General features: G+C 39.3%; 1 protein-coding gene across 7 annotated transcripts in view; it reads left to right on the forward strand.

The window, feature by feature from the left end:
• SMARCC1 (SWI/SNF related, matrix associated, actin dependent regulator of chromatin subfamily c member 1) overlaps positions 1-24297 on the forward strand; it is a 203014-nt gene that overhangs the window by 102138 nt on the left and 76579 nt on the right. For all 7 annotated transcript variants that reach the window (XM_032161732.2, XM_032161733.2, XM_058442199.1 and 4 more), the window contains 7 exons: positions 686-807; positions 5791-5862; positions 7980-8093; positions 9503-9656; positions 10694-10807; positions 15605-15664; positions 23746-24004. In XM_032161732.2, the coding sequence (XP_032017623.1) occupies positions 686-807; positions 5791-5862; positions 7980-8093; positions 9503-9656; positions 10694-10807; positions 15605-15664; positions 23746-24004 (895 nt within the window). The remainder of the gene's footprint in view (positions 1-685; positions 808-5790; positions 5863-7979; positions 8094-9502; positions 9657-10693; positions 10808-15604; positions 15665-23745; positions 24005-24297) is intronic.

The following is a 24297-nucleotide window of genomic DNA, read 5'->3' on the forward strand; positions in this document are numbered from 1 at the left end:
CACTATGTCCAGCTAATTTCTAAATTTTTAGTAGAGACAAAGTCTGACTATGTTGCCCAGGCTGGTCCTGATCCTTTGGTCTCAAGTGATCCTCCTGGCTCAGCCTCCCAAGTGTTGGAATTACAGGCGTGAGACACCTTGCCCAGCCCATAATTTGGTTTCTTAATAGAAAATAATTTCATAAGGTTACAAATAATAAAATCACCACAGAGAGAAAATTGGAAAACATTTCAATATCAAAAAACATATTTAAAATATATTTAAATGTATGCGATAAAAATGTGTATGAAGTAAACATTTACTTCAGATTAAGTAAAACTGGACAAGGAAGAAGCAAGCTATTATGGAACAAGATCTAGGTTATGAGTTATTTATTTAGTCTGAAGTCCTGTGCGTTGAAACAGACTTTCTTCAATCAACTTGTTAATCTTACTATGAGAGACCTACCTTCTCTGCACTAATTCCCTCATCATCATAAATGAGCAACAAAACCTTATCTGTCAGCTGTCTACCTTGTACCTTAAATACTGTGAAAGGTTATTTTTACTTGAAATTTGTTTTTTGGATATCTGATCGAATCAAGGAGCTTCATTTTATTTAACCTAACAACTGAAGTGTGAGAGATGTTATATATATGTATCTCTGTAGTTCCTTCTTTCTTTGAACTTTGTCTTCTTTTCTGTAGGAAGATGAAGATCCTGCCAAAGGTGATCAGAGTCGATCAGTTGACCCTGGGGAAGATAATGTGACAGAGCAGACCAATCACATTATTATTCCTAGTTATGCATCATGGTTTGATTATAACTGGTGAGTGGACCACTTCCGTCTGTGAGCATGATACTGAGCAGTACAAGAACTTTCCTTGAAATCAGGTTGTGCCTTTCTGCCCATGTTCCTCATCAGAAATTACTGTCACTTTGGATGAATGGAGATGGAAAGTGATTTTTACCTTTGGAATGTGTTTGTGTTTGTTTGTTTGTTTGTTTTGTTGTTGTTGAGACAGAGTCTTGCTCTGCCACCCTGGCTAGAATGCAGTGGTATGATCTTGGCTCACTGCAACCTCTGCCTCCCGGGTTCAAGTGATTCTCTTGCTTCAGCCTCCCGAGTAGCTGGGATTACAGGTGCCCACCACCGTGCCAGGCTAATTTTTGTATTTTTAGTAGAGATGGGTTTCACTATCTTGGCCAGGGTGGTTTTGAACTCCTGACGTCGTGATCCACCTGCCTCAGCCTCCCAAAGTGCTGAATTTACAGGCGTGAGCCACCGCGCCTGGCTTGAATGTTTTTTTTTTTTTTTTTTTTTTTTTTTTTTTTAAAGAAAAAACAATTCAGGGATTGAAACTAGATTTTGTTGTAATTTAGGTTTGTAAAATTTTGTAAGCTTGAATCTAACTCATTTAGAATCAGCTATAATTCAGACAAGCAAATACTTGAGTAGTAGTATAAAATGTTTTAAATTATTATAAAAAGTTTTTAGTTCCTTGAAATTAACTCTAGATTAAAAATACTAACTGAAAAGTTCCAGAAGTAAACAATTCATAAGTTTTAAATTGTGTATTATTCTGAGTAGTGGTATGAAATCTTGCAGTTTCATGCCAGGAGTATGAATCATCCTTTTTTTCAATGTAGACACACTGTACATGCTACCCACCTGTTAGTCATTTAGTATTCGTATCAGTTATTAGACTAGCTGTCAAGGGATTTCAGTGCTTCCGTTCAAGGAACCTCTATTTTAGTTAACAGTGGCCCCAATGCATAGAAGTAGTGATGGTGATAGTTCAGATACGCCAAAGTGAATGTGTAAAGTGCTTCCTTTAAGTGAAAAGGTGAATGTTTCCGACTTAAAAAAAGTTGTGTGCTGAGCTTGCTAAGATCTATGATAAGAACAAATCTATTCATGAAGTTGTGTATAATAAATTGTTATAATTGTTCTTTTTTATTATTGGTTTTTGTTAATCTAGTCCTGTGTCTAATTTATAAATTAAACTTTATCATAGGTATGTGTGTGTGTTTATATGTATACGTAGGAAAAAACTTAATGGCCCTGTCCACAGTTTCAGGCATCCATTGGGGGTCTTGGAACACAGACTCCACAGATATGAAGGGACTACTTTATATAAAGGAAAAAAATCACCCAGCATGGTGGCTTATGCCTGTAATCCCAGCACTTTGGGAGGCCGAGGTGGGCAGATCAACTGAGGTCAGGAGTTCAAGAATAGCCTGGCCAAAATGGCAAAACCCTGTCTCTATTAAAAATACAAAAAAATTAGCCAGGTGTGGTAGTGGGTGCCTTTAATCCCAGCTACTTGGGAGGCTGAGGCAGGAGAATCGCTTGAACCCAGGAGGCAGAGGTTGCATTGAGCTGAGATCAAGCCATTGTACTCCAGCCTGGGTGACAAGAGCAATACTCTGTCTCCAAAAAAAAAAAATTACTACCCAATAATAGCTTTGTTTTAATAGGAAATATTTTAACATCAGGAGGCTTTTAAAATATAAATCCTGGCATGTAAAAAAGTTTCAGAAAACAGACCTCCTTAGCATCATCTCCAATTTTTACAGCAAGCACTGTGGCATGCTTCGAGCATAGTTGGATGTAACTGGAGTACTGTCTTTTTTATTGATTGCTTACAAGATGTGACTATTTCATATTAGAATGATTTTTGTTTGTCTTTTTGTTTGTCTGTGCCTCGTCTGTTTGTTGTTGTTGTTTTTTAAAATATAAGTACCAGAACTTACCACTCCAAATAGATGTTAGCATCTTTAAGGTACCTTTACAGCGAAAGTTGTTTACATTACTGATGTTGCCATTACTCAAAATCTTGGTTTTTTTGTTTTGTTTTGTTTTTTTTTTTTTGAGACAGTCTTGCTCTGTCGCCCAGGCTGGAGTGCAGTGGCGCAATCTCGGCTCACTACCAGGCTGGTCTCGAACTCCTGACCTCAGGTGATCCACCCACCTTGGCCTCCCAAAGTGCTGGGATTACAGGTGTGAGCCACTGTGTCTGGCCAATCTTGGGGTACTTTTTTTACCTTTTGCCTGCTCTCAATGATTACCATGTTATTTTTAAAGGATGAATGTGATTTTTAAAATCCATGTATGTCCAGAAGTCTTTTTGAAGACAATTTAAAAGAATATAGTCACTGAACCACTTGATATGCCTTATTTTTGTCTGACATCTTTCTATGGCTCAAATATTGAGACTTCCCTGAGTACATTTAAAACCAACTGAATAGGCCGGATGCGATGGCTCACACCTGCAATCCCAGCACTTTTGGAGGCCAAGGCAGGCGGATCACAAGGTCAGGAGATTGAGACCATCCTGGCTAACATGGTGAAACCCCGTCTCTAGTAAAAATACAAAAAAAGAAAATGAGCCAGGCGTGGTGGTGGGTGCCTGCCTGTATTCTCAGCTACTCAGGAGGCTGAGGCAGGAGAATGGCGTGAACCCGGGAGGTGGAGCTTGCAGTAAGCCGAGATCGCGCCACTGCACTCTAGCCTGGGCGACAGAGAGAGACTCTGTCTCAAAAAAAACAAACACACAAAAAACCCGAATGTTATTTCTGAATGTTTTCAGTAAATATAACCTGGAACAGAATAAGTACATATCTCTTTGAACATCAGTCTTCACTATATTTGTTACTATCTTTAATTATTTTTAAACATTTGGAAGTATCTCAGTCTTGTTATCATTTGCAGTTGTGTGTTTAACAGTCAGAATTTTTAAACATTCACAATTTTGCTTTTGGCTCACAAAATTATGTTTATGTATTTTTAATGTTTTTTGTCAACTGACCAATTTTTATTTCATAAACAATTATTAATATATGACATACTAAATAGTAAACAGTAAATTACTTTTAAAAAAACATATTCTATCTTTAGATATTTTTGCTGTTTTAATTATTCCAAAATAGTGAGTTGTTCTGTTAAAATTGACAAACTTTAAAACTCGTTAGTACAATGGCCTAAGAGGACACACATGAAAAACCGGCATTCTTTTTCTCTAAAATTAGATAAAGGGGGCTGGTGCTATGGCTCTTGTCTGTAATCACAGCACTTTGGGAGGCTGAGGCTGGTGGGTCGCTTGAGCCCAAACATAGTGATACCCCGTCTCTACAAAAAAATTGTTTTAATTAACCAGGTGTGATGGTACATGCCTGTAGTCCCAGCTATCCTGGAGGCTGGGGCAGAAAGATTGCCTGAGCTTAGGAGTTCCAGGTTACAGTGAGCTAGCTATGATCTTGTCACTGAACTCCAGTCTGGGTGACAGGAGTGAGACCCTGTCTCTCTCTCTCTCTGTCTCTCTCTCTTTTTTTTTTTTTTTTGGAGACGGAGTCTCGCTCTGATGCCCGGGCTGGAGTGCAGTGGTGCGATCTCGGCTCACTGCAAGCCCCGCCTCCCGGGTTCACACCGTTCTCCTGCCACAGCCTCCTGAGTAGCTGGGACTACAGACACCCAACATCATGCCCGGCTAATTTTTTGTTGTTTTAGTAGAGACGGGGTTTCACCGTGCTACCCAGGATGAGACACTGTCTCAAAAAAAAAAAAAAAACTGTGTGTGATTTTCTTTTTAATTAAAAATTAAATAAAATTAGAAAATGGAAACATCATTACAGTAAATAGTAAGATTATAGTTTACAGAAATGTTTTCATTTGCCTGATCATCTTTGCATGTCACATTACATGCAGTTAGATAATAGAAATATTAGTTATGCTACAGAATTTTTTTAAAAGTGGGCTTAACCTGTAACAATGAAAACATTAGGAGTTATATTAGAATTATGTAATTAGTTCCTTATGGTTATTCTTTTAAAAGTGATTATATATATTTATATAGCATTAATTCATCTTAGAAATTTTCTAGAAGTTTGCAGGTAATTCATTGTATTTATAGTATTTGACCCTACAAATCCAATTTAATTTAAATGTTACCAAATACTCAAAGAGTGAATAGTTTGAATTATATTCCCAGACCATTGATTTGCTCTTTGCCATGCAACCACTACTTACATGTTGCATATCTGGAAAGTCACTGAGAAACTAAAATGTCATCAGGAAGAAATACACACTTGTATTAGCAGCAGAAACTTTGTGCTAGGTATACAGTTGGTTCTTTTTTTACTGTTAGGCCTGGTCATTTTACCTGATCTCTGCTTATGACCTATAACATTTCATAAAATTATTAGCATTTGTATATATTGTTAAAATGTACTTATGTGATACTATTAAAAGCAATTAATACTGAGATTTTTGAAAAATTAATGTGTCTCCCCAGCACCTCCACCAAAACTAAAAACTGAAAAGTTATTAATTTATCACAGTGTTTCTGAGGGCTGGACAAAGGCTCACTTATGTTAACAGCCTTGGAAGCTGAGACTAGCAAATTCATTGTCTCTACTCTGGTCATTTGTTTCATCAGTTTGTTGCCATGCCATGCCAGCTGCTTTGTTTTTGTCACCATTTTTCAAAGAATTCTTCATATCTTATGGCTTCTTATCTGGTTATGATGTATTATCCCAAAAAATAATAAAATGTATAGTTTTCAGTGTGTCGATAGTAGTTTTTTAGTTTGGTTATGGGAATAGAAAAACTACAGTAAGTTTTGGGAGTGAGAAAGAGAAAGCTTTCCTTAACTTTTTTGTTGCTGTTAATACATAGAAACTAGTATAAGCCAATTAATTTTGGCAAGCAGTACTCAGGTTTTGGATTTATCACTTTTACTTAGAATATTTAATGATTTTATTCTTTTAGAAAGAAGACTCCTAAATCTTTTTTTCTTCTTCTTCTTTTCAGTATTCATGTGATTGAACGGCGTGCTCTTCCTGAGTTCTTCAATGGAAAAAACAAATCCAAGACTCCAGAAATGTGAGGCCAGTGTTTTAGAAAACTTGTTTATTTGCCTGTGTGCGGTAGGGGCTCTTCAAGCATCCACCTGAGTTCCTTATTGCTGATTCTTGGAAGTTTGCAAATACTCCTTTCAGAACAGTGTTCATATCTCATTTGTATAGCATTCCATGGTACAAAGGAAATTGTATCTAGTTTTGATTTTTGTTTTTGGGGGGTTTTTTTTGGTGTTTTTTTTGAGACAGGGTCTAACTCTGTTGCCCAGGCTGTTGTGCAGTGTTATGATCTTGGCTCACAGAAATCTCTGCCTCCTGGACTCAAAGGATCCTCCCATCTCAGCCTCTTGAGTAGCTGGGACTACAGGCACATGTCACCACACTTGGCTGATGTTTATTTATTTATCTATCTATCTGTTTATGTTTTGGTGGAGACGGGGGTTTCACCATGTTGCCTAGGGTATTCTTTTCTTTCTAAACCTTAAGCTATATGCACATCAGCTCTTGGAGTTAAAGTTTGGATTTTTTTTATTGAATTTTTCTCGGCCCCAGGTGAGTGCAGTGGACAATCTCGGTCTGCAGCCTCCTGGTTCCGCCTTTTCCTGCAGAGTCGTGCTCTGTCACTCAGACTGGAGTGCAGTGTTGCAATCTCGGCTCACTGCAGCCTCCGCCTCCTGGGTTCAAGCTATGCACCTGCCTCAGCCTCCCAAGTAGCTGGGACTGCAGGCATGCACCACCACACCTGGCTAATTTTTGTATTTTTGGTAGAGATTGGGTTTCACCATGTTGGCCAGGCTGGTCTCAAACTCCTGACCTCAAGTGATCCACTTGCCTCGGCCTCTCCAAGTGCTAGGATTACAGGTGTGAGCCACCAAGCCCGGCCTGTCCTAACAACTTTCAACTTGTGTGTGCATGTATGTTTTGGATTGTTTCTGTTCATCCAGGAGAAAGTAGAATCTTTATCTTCTGATGTATGACTGCTAATTAAAAGAGAGATATGATGATATAGCTGCAAGTGAATTGAGCTTAATTGCATAAAGGATTTTTGTGCTTTTGCATTGGAAATAGAAAAACTCTTATTGGAAAGAAGAAGTTTGGCAGGAAGTACTTCTTGTCTTTCCCTGGTGATTCATCAGTATTTACTTCTGGAACCGTTGTCCCTCTATATAAGTACATACCTGTCAATACTGTAAATATCCTCCCATGTATTAATCAGGGTATTAATCTGTTACTTTTTTTTTTTTTTTTTTTTTTTTTGAGACAAAGTCATTCCGTCATGCAGGCTGGAGTTCAGTGGTGTGATCTTGGCTGCCTGAGTTTTGTTTTCCTTGTGTGCCAAGAACTGTTGCTAGGTCTCAAAGTCCTTAACACTCTTGTTTTTAAGTACTATATTTTGTGACAGAAGTCCTTAGTATCTGCTGTAACAGAATCTCAATTTCTTTCTCCATTTTTGTATGTTCTTTTCTGAATTTGGTCTCATGGATTCTACTTATTGCCCAGCCATGATCTCCCTTAAAGAACTGCCATGAGAAATTACATAGCTATTTGCAGAGCCAAATCCACCTGACATGTGTGAAATACAGAAGTGATAGGCAGCAGAGGTTGAGAGCATAGATTGAAGAGCCATCACACTGGCTGTGTTGAATTCTGGCTCCATCAGTTACCAACCCTGTGGCTAGGACATATTCTCTAACAACTTAGTGTTTGTTTCCTCACCCATAAATGGGATGATAGCAGACCCTACCTGCAATATAGAGCGATTATGAGGATTCAGTTGTCAGACATACATTGCTTATAACAGTGCCCTGCACACAGTAAAGTATAGCTATGTGGTAGGCAGCCTGTGTAACCACGTGTTAGTTTCCAATTCTGCAGTTAACTACCACCATGACCAAGTTTGAATTTATGTTACTTCACATTAATGTCATTAGATTACTTGTTACTGTACATTAAGAAACAGTTGTTTTGCATATTCGTGGTTCTGAATTCACTCATAACTTTAAATGCGCAATATAATATCACTGTTTTTTATGCTCTTAATTTGTTGTATTTTTAAGGAATCTGAAGATTTTTGAGTTTCTAAGTAACATTGTTTCTGAAAGGATACGTGTCCACCTTATGAATTTTGCCATTGCTTTTTAGATACTTGGCATATCGAAATTTTATGATCGACACGTATCGCCTAAACCCCCAAGAGTATTTAACTAGCACTGCTTGTCGGAGGAACTTGACTGGAGATGTGTGTGCTGTGATGAGGTAAACTGACTTTTTCTGAGACATTTAACTGTAGGAATTTACTTATGCATGCTGTCTAATGTTTGCTTGATTAAACTGGTTGTTTCATCTGGGTAAAACACCTAATTTTAGTTATATCATTTAGGGGTTGATTATATTTTGTTTCCTTTCATTTCATTCAATTTAATTATTTTTATTTTATTTTATTAATTTAATTTTATTGTCGAGATGGGGTTTCACAGTGTTGCCAAGGCTGGTCTCAATCTCCTGGCCTCAGGCGATTCTTCTGCCTCAGCCTCCCGAAGTATTGTGATTGCAGGCGTGAGCACTCTGTTCAGCATTAGAGATTGAAAATTTTAAATATTTAATTTAGGCTGGGTGTGTTGGCTTAAGCCTGTATTCCCAGCACTTCTAGAAGCCAAGGTGGGCAGATCACCTGAGGTCAGGAGTTCGATCCTGGCCAACATGGCGAAACCCTGTCTCTACTAAAAATATAAAAATTAGCCGAGCATGGTGGCACATGACTGTAATCTTAGCTATTGGGGAGGCTGAGGCAGGAGAACTCAGGAGACAGAGATTGCAGTGAGCTGAGATTGTCCCACTGCATTCCAGCCTGTGCTACAGAGCAAGATTGTGTCTCAAAAAAAAAAAAATATTTAATTTAGCTTTCTAGATTTTACAGTTCACATTTTAAAATTTTTAGTCAAATCATAAAATAACCAGGGATGGAGTGGATTCAGGTTGGGAGTGGATAAGCTCTGCGCCCTTGCTCTGCCGAAATTAAAAAAAAAACAAAAAAACGGCCAGGCATGGTGGCTCACACCTGTAATCCCAGCACTTTGGGAGGCCGAGGTGGGTAGATCACCTGAGGTCAGGAGTTCGAGACCAGCCTGGCCAACATGGCGAAACCCCATTTCTACTAAAAATATAAAAAATCAGCTGCGCATGGTGATGGGCACCTGTAATCCCAGCTACTTGGGAGGCTGAGGCAGGAGAATCGCTTGAACCGAGGAGGCGGAGGAGGTTGCAGTGAGCTGAGATCGCACCATTGCACTCCAGCCTTAGAGACAGAGCGAGACTCTGTCACAAAAAATGTGGATTTTTTTTTTATGTGTGTATTTGGTCTGTGTGTGAGTTCTTTTATTACCATGGACCTAAATGCGTATTTGTGCTCTCATTTCTGTGATTAAAATGATTAGGCTTTGTAATAGGTTTGGCGGGGGGGGTGCTGTGTTATCAACATTACTTGTGGCTTGTAGAAATTGTTCCTCACGTAACAAACAAAATCTGTCAAGTAGTTTGTGGTGTTTGACAGCCTGCTGAGAACATTTACTTGTTTCATTGTTTCTGTTTTTTAATGGCATGATGATGATAATAAAGCACATGAGGTTGATTCTTTAGATTTTAACTTTCCGAGCTTTATTCTTTAGGGTCCATGCCTTTTTAGAGCAGTGGGGACTCGTTAATTACCAAGTTGACCCGGAAAGTAGACCCATGGCAATGGGACCTCCTCCTACTCCTCATTTTAATGTATTAGCTGATACCCCCTCTGGGCTTGTGCCTCTGCATCTTCGATCACCTCAGGTAAATTAATGTTGACTTTTCATCAGACCTGGATAGTAACAAATGGCCATTTATAGCATATCTATTTAGAAATAATTATTATTGTACTATAATGCTATTATTAGTGCTGTTTCTTTGATGCTTGTGTGTGTGTTTTGGTGTACTGTAAATATTACCATCCAAAAGAATATATAGTGTTTAAGTTAATGCTGTCCCACCAGTCCCAAGACCCAATGCCTTACTCTGTCAAATTATTAATTTACGTTTATATGCATAACTCCCTTTATCCTTCTTTCATCAAAAAGACACTCATAAGTAAGCAGATGATGCAAAATCTTCTTTCCCTTCCTTCAATCCGTGTTCTAGAAATGTGAAGCAAAGAAATCTTTATAACTTGTCCTAAGATTTGTAAAGTGGATATCCATATATACGTTATCAAACAGATTATGTCAAACAAATTATATATAGCATTAAGTTGGATTTACAGGAACCTAAGGTATAAATTTTGTCCCATTGTGAAATAGAAGATAGTAATGAAAATTTGTTATCCTTTCTGGGATTTAAAGGGACACCAAAATGTGACTTATATGTTGAATTTTTGTTAGAAGTATAGTGTAGAAGTGTGGGTATTTATTGTTTTTTGTAGGAAATCCACCAAGAGTGGTTTAAGTGCCAATATTAAACTTTTTTTTTTTTTTTTTGAGACGGAATCTTGCACTGTTCCCCAGACTGGAGTGCAGTGGCATGATCTTGGCTCGCTGCAACTTCCGCCTCTGGGTTATAAGCGATTCTACTGCCTCAGCCTCCTAAATAGCTGAGATTATAGGCGCGTGCCACCACACCCGGCTAATTTTTGTATTTTTAGTAGAGACAGGGTTTCACCATGTTGGTCAGGCTGGTCTTGAACTCCTGACTTTGTGATCCGCCTGCCTCAGCCTCCCAAAGTGCTGGGATTACAGGTGTGAGCCACTGCGCCTGGCCCAAACAAATTTTAAAAAACATTGACCCTCTTGACTTTAAAGAGGCTAACTCAGCCATTTATCATTTATTTGACTCAGGTTCCTGCTGCTCAACAGATGCTAAATTTTCCTGAGAAAAACAAGGAAAAACCAATTGATTTGCAGAACTTTGGTCTCCGTACTGACATTTACTCCAAGAAAACATTAGCAAAGGTAAGGATTTTTTTTTTTAATCACATGTAGGCTGCAATCCAGCATATCTTAGTCCTTCTAAGATACATCTAATGAGCTTTCTACTCAAATCTGATGGTATTTTTAAAAACAATTATCATTTATCTTAGCTTTTATATTCCTATATGACTTAGTAGATAGGTATTTTAAAAATAACACTATTAGAGAAATTCGAGGGGAAAATGGAGAATTTGAAGAGAGAATTAGAATCTGTGAAAAGAATCATGAATATTTTAGAACTGAAAAGTATACTTAAAATTATTTGATAGGTTTGATAACAGACTGCATGCAGCAGAAGACAGGTTAGTGAACTCAGAGACAAATTAGTAGATGTATTGATACTGAAGTACCAAGAGAAAAAATTGGATTGAGGTAGGGAGGGGCCAGGACAAAGAGAGGAGAGTGGAACAGATATGTGAGATAGAGTTCAGGCTGGACACGGTGGCTCACACCTGTAATTTCAGCACTTTGGGAGGCCAAGGCAGGAGGATCACTTGAGCCCCGGAGTTTGAGACCAGCCTGGACAACATAGCGAAACTGTGTCTCTATTATTAAAAGAAGAAAAAGAAAAATGAATGATACAGTCCAAAGAATTAATGTTTATCATTAGAAACCCATAAGAGAATGAATGGAGGAGGAGTGATACTTGAATATATAATGGCTAAAAAGACTTCAGAACAAATAAAAAGATACCAACTCACAAAACAAGAAAGACAGAGCCAGGCCAAGCTCAACACTTTGGGAGGCCAGGGCAGTAGGGTTGCCTGAGGCCAGGAGTTCAAGAGCAGCCTTGCCTCTACTGAAAAACACACACACAAAAAGAACAGATCCAAATTTATATGCAGAGAAAACCACACTCGGGTACATTATGCTTAATCTCTTAAAAACTAACATCTTAAAAGCAGACATGGAGGGTGGGGGTGAGGGTAGAGAAGAACATATTAAATTCAAAAGAACGATAATAAAACTGATAGCTGACTTTTCAACAAAAATGATCAAAGCCAAAGGCCATTTTTAAATTGTAAAAGAAAAACTATCTATCTGGAATTCTCTATCCAGTAGACATTACTTTCAAAATTGAAGGTGAAATAAAGACATTTGTAGGCATTCACAATGTACAGAAGTTATCACTAGCACACAGTATAAGAAAAGTAAAGGAATGTCTTCAGCATGAAGGATAATGATCCCAGATGAAAGCACATGACTCCATGAAGGAATAAGGAGCAGAGAAAAGGGTAATCTGTGTGGTTAAATGTAAAGTAATACAGATTGTTTAAAGAATAATATTTGGGATTTATAACGTGTAGAAATTACAAGAATGGCAGAAAGGCAGAAGGAGATTAAATTGAATAAACTGTTACAATGATTACATTATTTAGAAACATGACAGAAGTCCTGATTCAAGGTAAACTATAATTTGACACAACATTTTGGGGCCTGACTGGATCTAATGGAAGAATAAAGAGTGATAGAAAAAAGGTCAACATGTGAGTCCGTATAAAAGACATCTTCTGGCCAGGCACAGTGGCTCACACCTGTTTTTGTTAATACAAAATTCAGATCCAAGAAAAACTAACCTATGGTTGCAGAAGTCAGACTAGTATATACTTTAGTGAGTGGCTATCAATTGAGGTTTAAAGGAGGGAGCCTTTTGGGTTTTGATTTGAGTATTACATTGTCATATAAGTTAAATTGTGTCAAGTTTTATACAAAATTGTGTATTTTATTGTATGTGTATCATACCTCCAGAAATACAAAAGAATTTTTTTTTTTTTTGAGACTGAGTTTGCCCTTTTCTCCCAGGCTGGAGTGAAGTGGCGCGATCTTGGCTCACTGCAACCTCCACCTCCACGGTTCAAGTGATTCTTCTGCCTCAGCCTCCCAAATAGCTGGGATTACAGGCGTGTGCCACCACGCCTGGCTAATTTTTGTATTTTTAGTAGAGATAGGGTTTCTCCATGTTGACTAGGCTGGTCTTTGAACTCCTGACCTTAGGTTATCCACCCACGTTGGCCTCCCAATGTGCTCTGATTACAGGCGTGAGCCACTGAGACTGGCCTTTTTTTTTTTTTGGAGACAGAGTTTCGCTCTGTCGCCCAAGCTGGAGTGCAGTGGTGCGGTCTCCCCTGCAACCTCTGCCTCCCGGGTTCAATCAATTCTCCTGCCTCAGCCTCCCAAAGTGCTGGGATTACAGGTGTGAGCCACCACACCTGGCTTTTTTTTTTTTTATTTTTATTTTTTTAAAGAGAGAACATCTCACTGTGTTCTCCTGGTTGGTCTTGAACTCCTGAGCTCCAGTGATCCACCTTTTTTGACCTTCTGGAGTGCTAGGATTACAAGCATGAGCCACCATGCTCAGACTAATACAAGAAAAAAATATTTTAAAATCATATGGAAGCTTCAGCAGTCATTTTGTGGGCTCTGATTAGGCTTAGGTTGTAGAGCCAGTTGTTATCAAGAGAGGAAACGGGCTGGGCATGGTGAAACCCCGTCTCTACTAAAAAAAAAAAAAAATACTAAAACTAGCCAGAAATGGTGGCAGCCGCCTGTAATTCCAGCTACTCAGGAGGCTGAAGCTCGAGAGTCGCTTGAACCCAGGAGGAAGAGGTTGCAGTGAGTCGAGATCATGCCACTGCACTCCAGCCTGGGTGACATAGCAAGACTCCATCTAAAAAAAAAAAAAAGAAGAAGAAACATTGACTTAAATCTGTGGGGCAGAAAAAATTCTTTCTACACTTTGTGGCTGAGAAGTGGAGAAATGGTTGTTGAGGACCTACCCTATAAATAAATGTCTGTGTCTAGGTTGTAGAGATCTTCCTTATGGTTGCTCAGGTATTGTTTCTTCAGAATTTAGATTAAATGTTATGAAGTTTGTTCTTCTTAGGGCTCTAAATCTGATTGGTGATTACCTCTGATTTTGTTTTTTTCAAAGAACCTTTGATTATCTTAAAGTAATCCTTGGGGGGCTGGGTGCTGTGGCTCACGCCTGTAATCCCAGCACTTTGGGAGGCTGAGGCATGCGGATCACGAGGTCAGGAGATCGAGACCATCCTGGCTAACACGGTGAAACCCCGTCTCTACTAAAAATACAAAAAAATTAGCCGGGCATGGTGGTGGGCGCCTGTAGTCCCAGCTACTCAGGAGGCTGAGGCAGGAGAATGATGTGAACCCGGGAGGCAGAGCTTGCAGTGAGCCGAGATCGCCCCACTGCACTCCAGCCTGGGCGACAGAGCGAGATTCCATCTCAAAAAAAAAAAAGAAAAGTAATCCTTTGGGACCTCAGCTGTACATTCTGTTATAGATATAGGCATCTTTTCTTTCTCACAAAGCCATACTGTAGGAGTTTAATTCTTAATTCTGCAATGCTTAGGTCAACTGTTTTTATTCTTTAGTTAAAAGACTACTTATTTTTGATGCATTATTTGTTTTCTTTTTTTTTTTTGCAAATGAACAGCATATGTCAGAATGCTATGAATTGAATGCACCAGAGATGTAGCAAATCAGGGTTTAATTTTGTTGTTGTTTTATTTTTGTTTTTTCTTTTTTCCTTCATACAGAATGTAATTTTTTTCATGCAGTGTGTAGCACTAATACACTGAGAGTTTTAATTATCTAAACTGAGAAACTTTATTGACATATACAGGAAAATCACAGATTGTAGAAATGTTTATTTATTAAATGGTAATCTCTCAAAATAGAGTTTTGAGAGAGGGAAATATGTTAGAATGTATATTTTGAATTTAGTAATGTTTATAGCTGCATGATAATATCAGCTATACTACAAATCAAGTCCCCTGAAGATGAGTGAATGCAGCAGGGTCTGCAGATGAAGAAGTATGAATTAATCGATTAAATTGTAGTTTTTACACAGGCCAGTCTCATTTCTCTTATACTCACATCGTCACATGAATCATAAACTATAAGGGACTCACATTGAAAAGGTGATTTTGAGTTTAGGGACTCACTTGGAGATTCTTTTATAATTGAGAAATGTTTTAAAATGAGATAATATGGACTTACTGCAGTTGGAATCAAGAACTTGTCAGTGTTTTATGTCTGTAGTACATCTGATCCTTGAATCGTGGAAGAAGTACTCTCTTCAAGTTATTACCAAGATGTGTATTATGTTTGTGATATTAGAGCTGATTTATGGTATGCAGTAAAACAGTATGCCTTTTTAGCTTGCCAAAGATACTGTTAAGTATCAAAATAATAGAAATAACATATCCAAATAGTTATGGGTGCTTGTTTTACAGCAGGAAGTCTTTTTTTGTTTTTGTTTTTGTGGTTTTGTTTGTTGTTGTTTTTTTTTTTTTTTTTGAGACAGAGTCTCGCTCTATTGCCGAGGCTGGAGGGCAATGGTGCGGTCTTGGCTCACTGCAACCTCTGCCTCCTGGGTTCTCCTGCCTCAGTCTCTGGAGCAACTGGGACTATAGGCATGAGCCACCACTCCCGGCTAATTTTTGTATTTTTAGTAGAGATGGGGTTTCACCGTGTTGCCCAGGCTTGTCTAGAACTCCTGACCTCAAGCAATCCACCCACCTTGCACTCCCAAGTGCTGAGATTACAGGCATGAGCTACCACACCTGGCCAGTCTTTGAAATAAGCCAGCATTTCTTTTAGAAGTTTAGGCTCCTTAAAGTGTTTTATTCCTGTTAGTCAAAGACTTAACGTTGATAGTTTGCATAACACAGTCCCCTGAGCTTGGAAAGGAATTCTGCTGAGCTCCATCTTCAGCATTTAAAAATGAGCAAATAATTTCTGATTTTGTTTCCTTAGAGTAAAGGTGCTAGTGCTGGAAGAGAATGGACTGAACAAGAGACCCTTCTTCTCCTGGAGGTAAGCAGATTAATGCATATGGGATGTGTGCTAAGATTCTATGACTAGCATTTTATTTTGTTTTGTTTTATTTAGAGGCAAGGTCTCGCTGTGTCACCCAGGCTGGAGTGCAGTGGCCTGAACATGGCTCAGTGCAGCCTCTACCTCCCAGGCTCAGGCGATCCTCTTACCTTCAGTCCTGAATAGCTGGGACTACAGGCATGTGCCACCATGCCTGGCTAATTTTTGTATTTTTTGTAGCAATGGGCTTTCACCATGTTGTCCAGGGTCTCAAACTCCTGGACTGAAGCAATCCTCCCACCTTGGCCTCCCAAAGTTCTGGCATGAACCACGGTGCCTGGCCTGTGACTAGCATTTTAAACTCACCTATAGTATTCTATTTTAAAAAGTGTCCACTGGAGCTCAAAACTCAATCACACATGTGTTTTCCTTTAGAACAGCCATCATGCTTTGATGGTTGATACTTAAATCCTTTTCTGTGTCTCCATGTAGTTAGGTATTGAGATGATTAAATTGATAATTTTTATAGATTCATCAAGGATGTTTAAGTGAAGCTAATTCCTAATTGTCACACACTCACAACAAAATAAGTTGTGAGTGTGTGACAATTAGAAATAAAGTGACTACTAAGACAGTTGGTGTCGTTGCCTGGATTATCCTAAGGTGTCGCTGCTCCTTTTGCACCATGAATGCAAATGTCAACATAATGAAAAAGGCAGTAGTGTCTTAGTATTACCAAGGAAATTGTTTGACATCACAGTCCTCCTAAAAGAGCCTGGTGCCCTCTGGGTTCCCAGACCACATAGAGTGGACTTGGTGACATTTTGGTTGCTGTACTGCTTTGATGGTGTTTCAGGTTGTTGCAATAGTTGTAATTACTGTAGAAGTATCATTGTTGTATCACACTATTTCCATTTCTTTTTTGTATTCCTCTTACTTTTTCTTGCTGTTTTCTGCTTCTCCTCCTAACCTTATCTTTCTCTGTTGTGATTAAAATCAAAACAATCCCTTGTTTTGTGTTTTTTTTGCCTCTATTTTAATATATTCTCATATGCCCATTCAGTATCAGCGATACGCAGAGAGCTTTGCTGACTCACTTTTTACTTATTTAATATCTTTCCTATGGTACTGACTGACTCACTTTCCATTTCAGGACTATTTTGTATAGCCATATCTACTGGATTTTAATATTAATTAAAATGAATCGTGTTTTCAGTACTTGTGGGTGACTATAAACACACTTTTTGTATTGCTATTTTGTTGGAATCTTTGGGCTCTGGAGAGAAAGTAAGTTGTGTAACAATGACTGGAGCAACAGTTGTTCTTTTTCCTGCTGCACATTGATGCTGAAACTTTTCTCCTTTTTCACATTTAAGATTAGTAGGTAGTAAAAGTGAGGTAAGAATGACTGAGCTACTGTTTACACTAAAGACATCCAAGAAAACCACAGTATTCTTACACAACAGTGCATTTTCTCTCCTGCAGGTGGAATCTGTGAAGTGTTTGATTTTTCTTTTAAACTTGCAATTCAGTCAACAGGAATTGTTTGCAGTTACACAAAGAGAAATAAAAGACTTCTCCACATCAGTGTTTACCACTAACATCTTCGATTTATATAGTTTATTTAGAGATACTTAATAGCTTAAGAATATGAAGTCAGATGAGTATTTTTAAATGGATTTATAATCAAATATAGTCTCTTTCTAATAAATTGATAAATCTGGTAGACTCATTGGGGTTTGCTGTTTTCAAAATAGCATCGTACCTTTTTTTTTTATTTATAAGACAGGGTTTTACTCCCTTCCCCCATGCTAGTGTGCAGTAGCGCAGTCTCAGTCCACTGCAGCCTCAATTTCCCGAGCTCAGGCGATCCTTCCAGCTCAGCCTCTCAAGTAGCTAGGACTACAGGTGTGTACCACCAAGCCTGGCTAGTTTTTTTGTATTTTTAATAGAGATGGGGTTTCACCATGTTGCTCAGGCTGGCATACTATTTTATTAAACAAATATACCACACAGGGAGCATTCCAAATATTTCTCATATTCTTGAGCCAAGCCCTTTGATTTTTAAAAGACCTTGTTTCATAAAGTCTTTTATCAAAGCACAGTTTTTGGGTAACTGCTGAAGGTTAATATCCGGTCATGTTCATTTCCTTGTTATCTTATTTTAAATATTGGAGGCAACATTTCAATTTTGGAAATAGTCAAAGTGGAATGTATACGATAGATGAAGGAATGCAGTTTGAAAAAGATCTTTAATCGGTAGAAATGAAGGATAATGTAAGGTTTTATATTAACTTTTTAAAAAGAAATTACTCTGTAAGATTGAGATGATGATGGCCTGTTTGAATAAGACTTCAATTGTAAAAAGATGTGGGGAATTTCTACTTGAAAATGTGTCATTAGAATGAGTAGGCATATAAAGTCTAAATTTTGAGGGAAAAAAACAAAACAGCACAACAAAAAAGAATAAGTAGCTATAAAAGGCCATGACAGTCTTTATGGAAGTTTGAAATTCTGTTGATATAATCAGGGCACCACAATGAAAGAGAGATAATGGAGCCACTCTGTTCCACAGTGATTAAGTCTTGTTCTGTCACCCAGGCTGGAGTGCAGTGGCATGATCTCAGCTCACTGTAACCTCTGCCTCCCGGGTTCATGCGATTCTCCTGCCTCAGCCTCCCGAGTAGCTGGGACTACAGGCACGCGCCACCATACCCAGCTAATTTTTGTATTTTCGGAAGACACGGGGTTTCACCATGTTGGCCAGGATGGTCTCGATCTCTTGACCTCATGATCTGCCCACCTCAGCCTCCCAAAGTGCTGGGATTACAGAGACACCAGCCACTGCGCTTGGCCTTCACAATTTCTTTTAAGTCCACAACTGATTGCAGTATTCTTCTTGTTCATTTATAATATTCTTGGGCTTGAAAGTGACAAGACTTGAATTTGTGAGCTCACTGATTCTCCCATGATAGCTCTAGTGTTTGTCATGTGTGCTTTGCTTTCTCATGCTATTTATTTTCCCTTAGATAATTAATAGACATAAAGGCTATGCCTGCAAATAAAACTTGTAATTTATTAACATTTATATATCACTGTAAGAGTTTCTCTCTCTCTTTTTTTTTTTTTTTTTTTTTTTTTTTTTTTTTTTTTTTTGAGACAGAGTCTTGCTCTGTCGCCCAGGCTGGAGTGCAGTGTCGTGATCTCGGCTCACTGCAAGCTCTGCCTCCTGGGTTCACTTTGTTCTCCTGCCTCAGCCTCCCAAGTAGCTGGGACTACAGGTGCCTGCCACCATACCCGGCTAATTTTTTTGTGTTTTTAGTAGAGACGAGGTTTCACCATGTTAGCCTGGATGGTCTCGATCTCCTAACTTCGTGATCAGCCCACCTCAGCATCCCAAAGTGCTGGGATTACAGGCGTGAGCCACCGTGCCTGGCCTGAGTTTCTCTCATTTTTTATGCCAGCTAAATTATAGGAAACATAGCATTAGAAGATATTCAGTAACATGAAAGATTTCCTCACATTGTGCATACACTTTACCTACTTTTTCTTGATATGAAACCCAGGAAATACATCATTCTATGTACTTTTGAACTACACTAAGATGCATAGTAAATCTTCTATTAAAATTTTCTTAAGGACAGAGATGTCCAATCTTTGGCTTCCCTGGGCCACACTGGAAGAATTGTCTTGGGCCACACGTAAAATACACTAACAATAGCTGATGAGCTTTAAAAAAAAAATCCCCCAAAATATCTCATAGTGTTTTAAGAAAGTTTATGAATTTGTATGGGCCACATTCAATGCCATCCTGGGCCACATGCGGGCTGCAGGCCACAGGTTGGACAAGCTTGGTTTAGCTAAGAGAACCTTTTTTTTTTTTTTTTTTTTTTTTTTGAGACGGAGTCTCCCTCTGTCGCCCAGGCTGGAGTGCAGTGGCACAATCTCGGCTCACTGCAAGCTCCGCCTCCTGGGTTCACGCCATTCTCCTGCCTCAGCCTCTCCGAGTAGCTGGGACTACAGGCGCCCGCCACCACGCCCGAGTAGAAAGGGTTTCACCGTGGTTCGATCTCTGACCTCGTGATCCCCTGCCTCGGCCTCCCAAAGTGTGGTTACAAGGGTGAGCCACCGTGCCAAACAGTCTGCCTTATTACAATTGAGAGCCATGGCAAAGTCAGATTTATTTCTTGGTTTAGTTCAGTTTCCTGAGGTTTGAGTTCAGTAAACTTTATTAGGTATTGTGTTTTGGACACCATGACAGGCACTGCAGGTTGAGATCTGTAGAACACAATCTGTACCTTTAAGGAATTCATAGTCTATTTAAGGGACAGAGAAAGATAAAACACAAAGCTTGAATGCGGAACTCCCAGCTTTATGATTAGAGGTATGTCCAGAGCACAAGAGCTGTACAGAGGAGTTGCTTTGCAAACAGACCAGGTAGATAAGACATAATGAACAGCCTTCTGGGAATGGTATAGCTGTGTTGGTCCTAAAACATGTTTCCAGTGCAGAACAATTGGTTCATAGGCACAATACCTAGTAGGAATAGATCAGTGGGGCCTGTGTATTCTTGAAACATGAAGAGTAGGGAATAGGGTGGGAGAAGTAGGCAGTGTCTTGATCATGTTTGGCTTTGTTTCATAAGATAATGACACATAATAAAATAGTTTTAGGCAGGAGAGAAAGAGTGTTTTATGTAAAACATATTTCACTCTAGCAGCATGGAGAAGGATGAAATTAAGTATAGAAAGGTAATTATAATCATCGATTTATGAGGCTGAGATGGAAGGATCGCTTGAGGCCAGGAATTGGACAGCAGCCTGGGCAACATAGCAAGACCGTGTCTCAAAAAAAAAAAAAAAGAGAGGGAGAGATTGTATCCAGGTTAAGTAATGATGAAGACCTGAACCTGGGTTATGGAAGGATGAATGAAGCTGTTTTGTAGCATTATAAGATACTTACTAAAAACTTTCATTGAATCATCCTCCTTCTTGGCCAGTGTGTCACTGCATTATTCTCTTTTCAAAACATCTCTTTAATTTGCCTCTCTTATTAACATTACTGTCAGTTCCCAGGCTCAGACATTTACTGATTCTCAACTCTGTGCTCTTCTGGATGCTGATTCTTGCTTGAATTTTGTATCTCAGAAGGTTCCCCAACTCCACTTTTATTCTGGAAAAAAACTTGATGAACTTTCTTATTGTTCCCTGGCGAAAGGAACGTAAAAAAATTTTTTTAATTAAAAATTTCATTGGAAAAGGGCATGATAGAGCATGTCTAGAAAATTCCTATTTATAATTAGAAATATAATACAGCCCCAGTAGATATATTTCTATTTCTGTGGACCCGAGTGAGATTTATTTATTTTTTTCTTACCATCTGGATCTTTCAAAAAGTAATTCCTTCTCGAACTACCTGAGGTTACTGAATATCCAGAGGAAACCCAGAATTAGCCTAGTTTTTCAAGGGATTTAATGTGTCAGACCATTTGCTGGCTTGGGTTTTGAGAAGTCCTCTACCATTCCAGCAGAAATGAAAGCCTGAGCAGCAGTTGGAACCCACAGTTAAGAATTAATTGATGGCCAGGTGCAGTGTTTCACGCCTGTAATCTCAGCACTTTGGGAGGTTGAGGCGGGAGGATTGCTTGAGTTCAGAAGTCCGTGACCATCCTGGGCAATATAGTGAGAACCCGTCTCTAAAAATTAAGAAAAAAAAATCTTTGAAGTAAAATAATTAACTGAAAAAGTAAACATGTAGACAACTATTGTTATAGAAAGCTCAATCTCACAGTGTAGAGCAGCAAATTAGGCTCTAATGCATGGTTTTTCAGTTGGAGCATTCAGTATTGACATTTGAGCCAGATTTTTTTGTTGTTGGGGTGGAGGGTTCATATATGTTTTACAGCACACATGGCCCCTCCTTGCTGTTAGATACCAGCAGCACTTCCCCAGTTGGGTCAACCAAAAATGTCTGCAGACATTGCCAATGTCCTCAAGGGGGCAAAAATTACCCTTCATTGAGAACCATGGTCCTGGAGAGAATGGTGTGAGAGTAGCAACTTCAGTATGCCATTAAATAAGTTCTTTTTATCCAATTAATTCCTCAGCATTCTTAGCACCACATAGTTGTGGTTTTCTTTCTACTGTTCTATCTGTTTTTCCCTCGGAGACTCCTTTTACTCTTTTTGTTGGTTTCTTTCAGGATTTTCTCTGAAAAAATAATAAATTATAAAACTAGAAATGTATGTAGTTTATAAATTTTAGAATCAGTTTATCAATTTCTACTAAAAAGAAGCCTACTTGGAGTTTGACTGGAATTGTATTGAATCTGTAGTTCAACTTGGAAAGAATTAACATCTTAATACTGAGACTTCTAATGAATGAACACAATATATCTCTTCCTTTATTTGGGTCTTTGAGTTCTCTCATGTTTTACTCATTCTAGTCTGTTGCTCTTACACATTCTTTATTATGTTTATTCCTCCTAAGTATTTCATTATGCTATGTAAGACAGGGTCTCTTTTTTTTTTTTTTTTTTATTTTTATTTTTAGAGTTTATTAAGCAGGGGAGTGGAGGGGAGATGTGGCACAAATAGAGGTATGTAACATTCAAACAACAGAATCTAGGATTTTTGAAAAAACTTTCAGTTACGGTTACACAAAGGGTCACTTCTTCCCCCAACAACACATGGGCCTCTCAAAGGAGAGGAGGGATTAAGTCCCATGGTAGGGCCAGTGGTTGCTCCTGGGTTTTGGAATCATTTCTGCAGAGCCTTCAAGGCCAGATCCTGGGCTCAGGGTTGAGACTTCATAGCGGTGACAGCTAGACCCAGCAAGATGGCTGTGACTGTGAAACCCTGGGCAGCGATCCGGGTGCACATCATGAGCTGAGAGCGCTGGCTGTTGCCCCGGTGGAAGGAGTAGAGGCCATAGGTGAGGGCGGCCACCGTGGCCAGGCAACCTATGGGTACCACCGGGTTCTCGTGGGTCTTGCGAAGGAACTTTTCCTTGAAACTCTCTGGATTCCTGTAAACAGTTGGGGTTAAGCCCCTCAATGACTAGAGGCTTCGATGGTTCAAAGGGGACCTACGAATCACAGGGCCGGGAGTCGCCATGTCCGGGCCACAGCAGCAGGAGAAAATTGGGACCTAAGACAGGGTCTTGCTGTATTTCTCAGGCTGGCCTTGAACCCCTGGGCTCAAGAGATCCTCTCGCCTCAGCCCCCTGAGTAGCTGGGAGTACAGATGTGTGCCACTACACCCAGCTTTTATGTTATTTTAAATACTTTTTTCTTCCTATTTAAAATTGGTCATTGCCATTATGTATGGAAATATAGTTCAGTTTCTCTATTTCCCTTCTATCCTGTGACTTTGCTCAGCTATTTAGTTTTGGTACTATTTTTTATAGCTTCCTTAGAATTTTCTACATAAACAGTCATGTCTGTCTGTATTAGTAAAAAAGCTCTTCCTTCCTTCCTTCCTTTCTTCCTTCTTTTTCTTCCTCCCTTCCCCACCCCACCCCTCCCCTCCCTCCCTCCTTTCCTTCCTCCCTCCCTCCCTCCATCCCTCCCTTCCTTCCCTCCCTCCCTCTTTTCTTTTCTTTCTTTCTATCACTCTTGCCACCCAGGCTGGAGTGCAGTGGCACAATCTCAGCTCACTGCAACCTCTGCCTTCCGGGTTCAAGCGGTTCTTGTGCCTCAGCCTCCTGAGTAGCTGGGATTACAGGCACACACCATCATGCCCAGCTAATTTTTGTATTTTTAGTAGAGATGGGGTTTCACTGTGTTATTGGCCAGGCTGCTCTCGAACTCCTGACCTCAGGTGATCTGCCCGCCTCTGCTTCCCAAAGTGCTGAGATTATATGCGTGAGCCACCATGCCTGAACTACTACTTTCTTTACAGTATGCATGTCTTTTATTTATTTTTCTTGCCTGATTGAAAATAATATAAGGAAAGCCATCAAATCTTTCTATTTATGCATAAATATTTGCATTAAATTTTTTTAGAAAAGCTGTCTAAAGAACTTCTAATATTACACATTACTTGTTACCTGACATGAAAGCATCTGTTTTTTCTGTTTTAGGCCCTGGAGATGTACAAGGATGATTGGAACAAAGTGTCGGAACATGTTGGAAGTCGTACTCAGGATGAATGCATCCTCCACTTTTTGAGACTTCCCATTGAGGACCCATACCTTGAGAATTCAGATGCTTCCCTTGGGCCTTTGGCCTACCAGCCTGTCCCCTTTAGTCAGTCAGGAAATCCAGTCATGAGTACTGTTGCTTTTTTGGCATCTGTGGTGGACCCTCGCGTGGCATCTGCTGCAGCAAAAGCGGCTTTGGGTATGGACTTCCCTAAACCATCTCCTCAACAGAAAAACTCAGTTTATCTCAATTTAAATATTACCAGCCATTACATTCATTTCTTTTTAATATAAACAACAAAAATCAGATATTACCTATGAAAGATACCATATTCTTTATAAAAGTATTACAATATTTGGCTGGACACCAAATTAGCTGGGTGTGGTGGCACATGCCTGTAGTCCCAGCTACTTGGGAGGCTGAGTGAGGCAGGAGAATCGCTTGAACCCAGGAGGAAGAGATTGCAGTGAGCTGAGATTGCGCCACTGCAC

Source organism: Hylobates moloch, unplaced genomic scaffold, assembly GCF_009828535.3.
Source record: "Hylobates moloch isolate HMO894 unplaced genomic scaffold, HMol_V3 SCAFFOLD_8, whole genome shotgun sequence".
Classification (NCBI taxonomy): Eukaryota; Metazoa; Chordata; class Mammalia; order Primates; family Hylobatidae; genus Hylobates; species Hylobates moloch.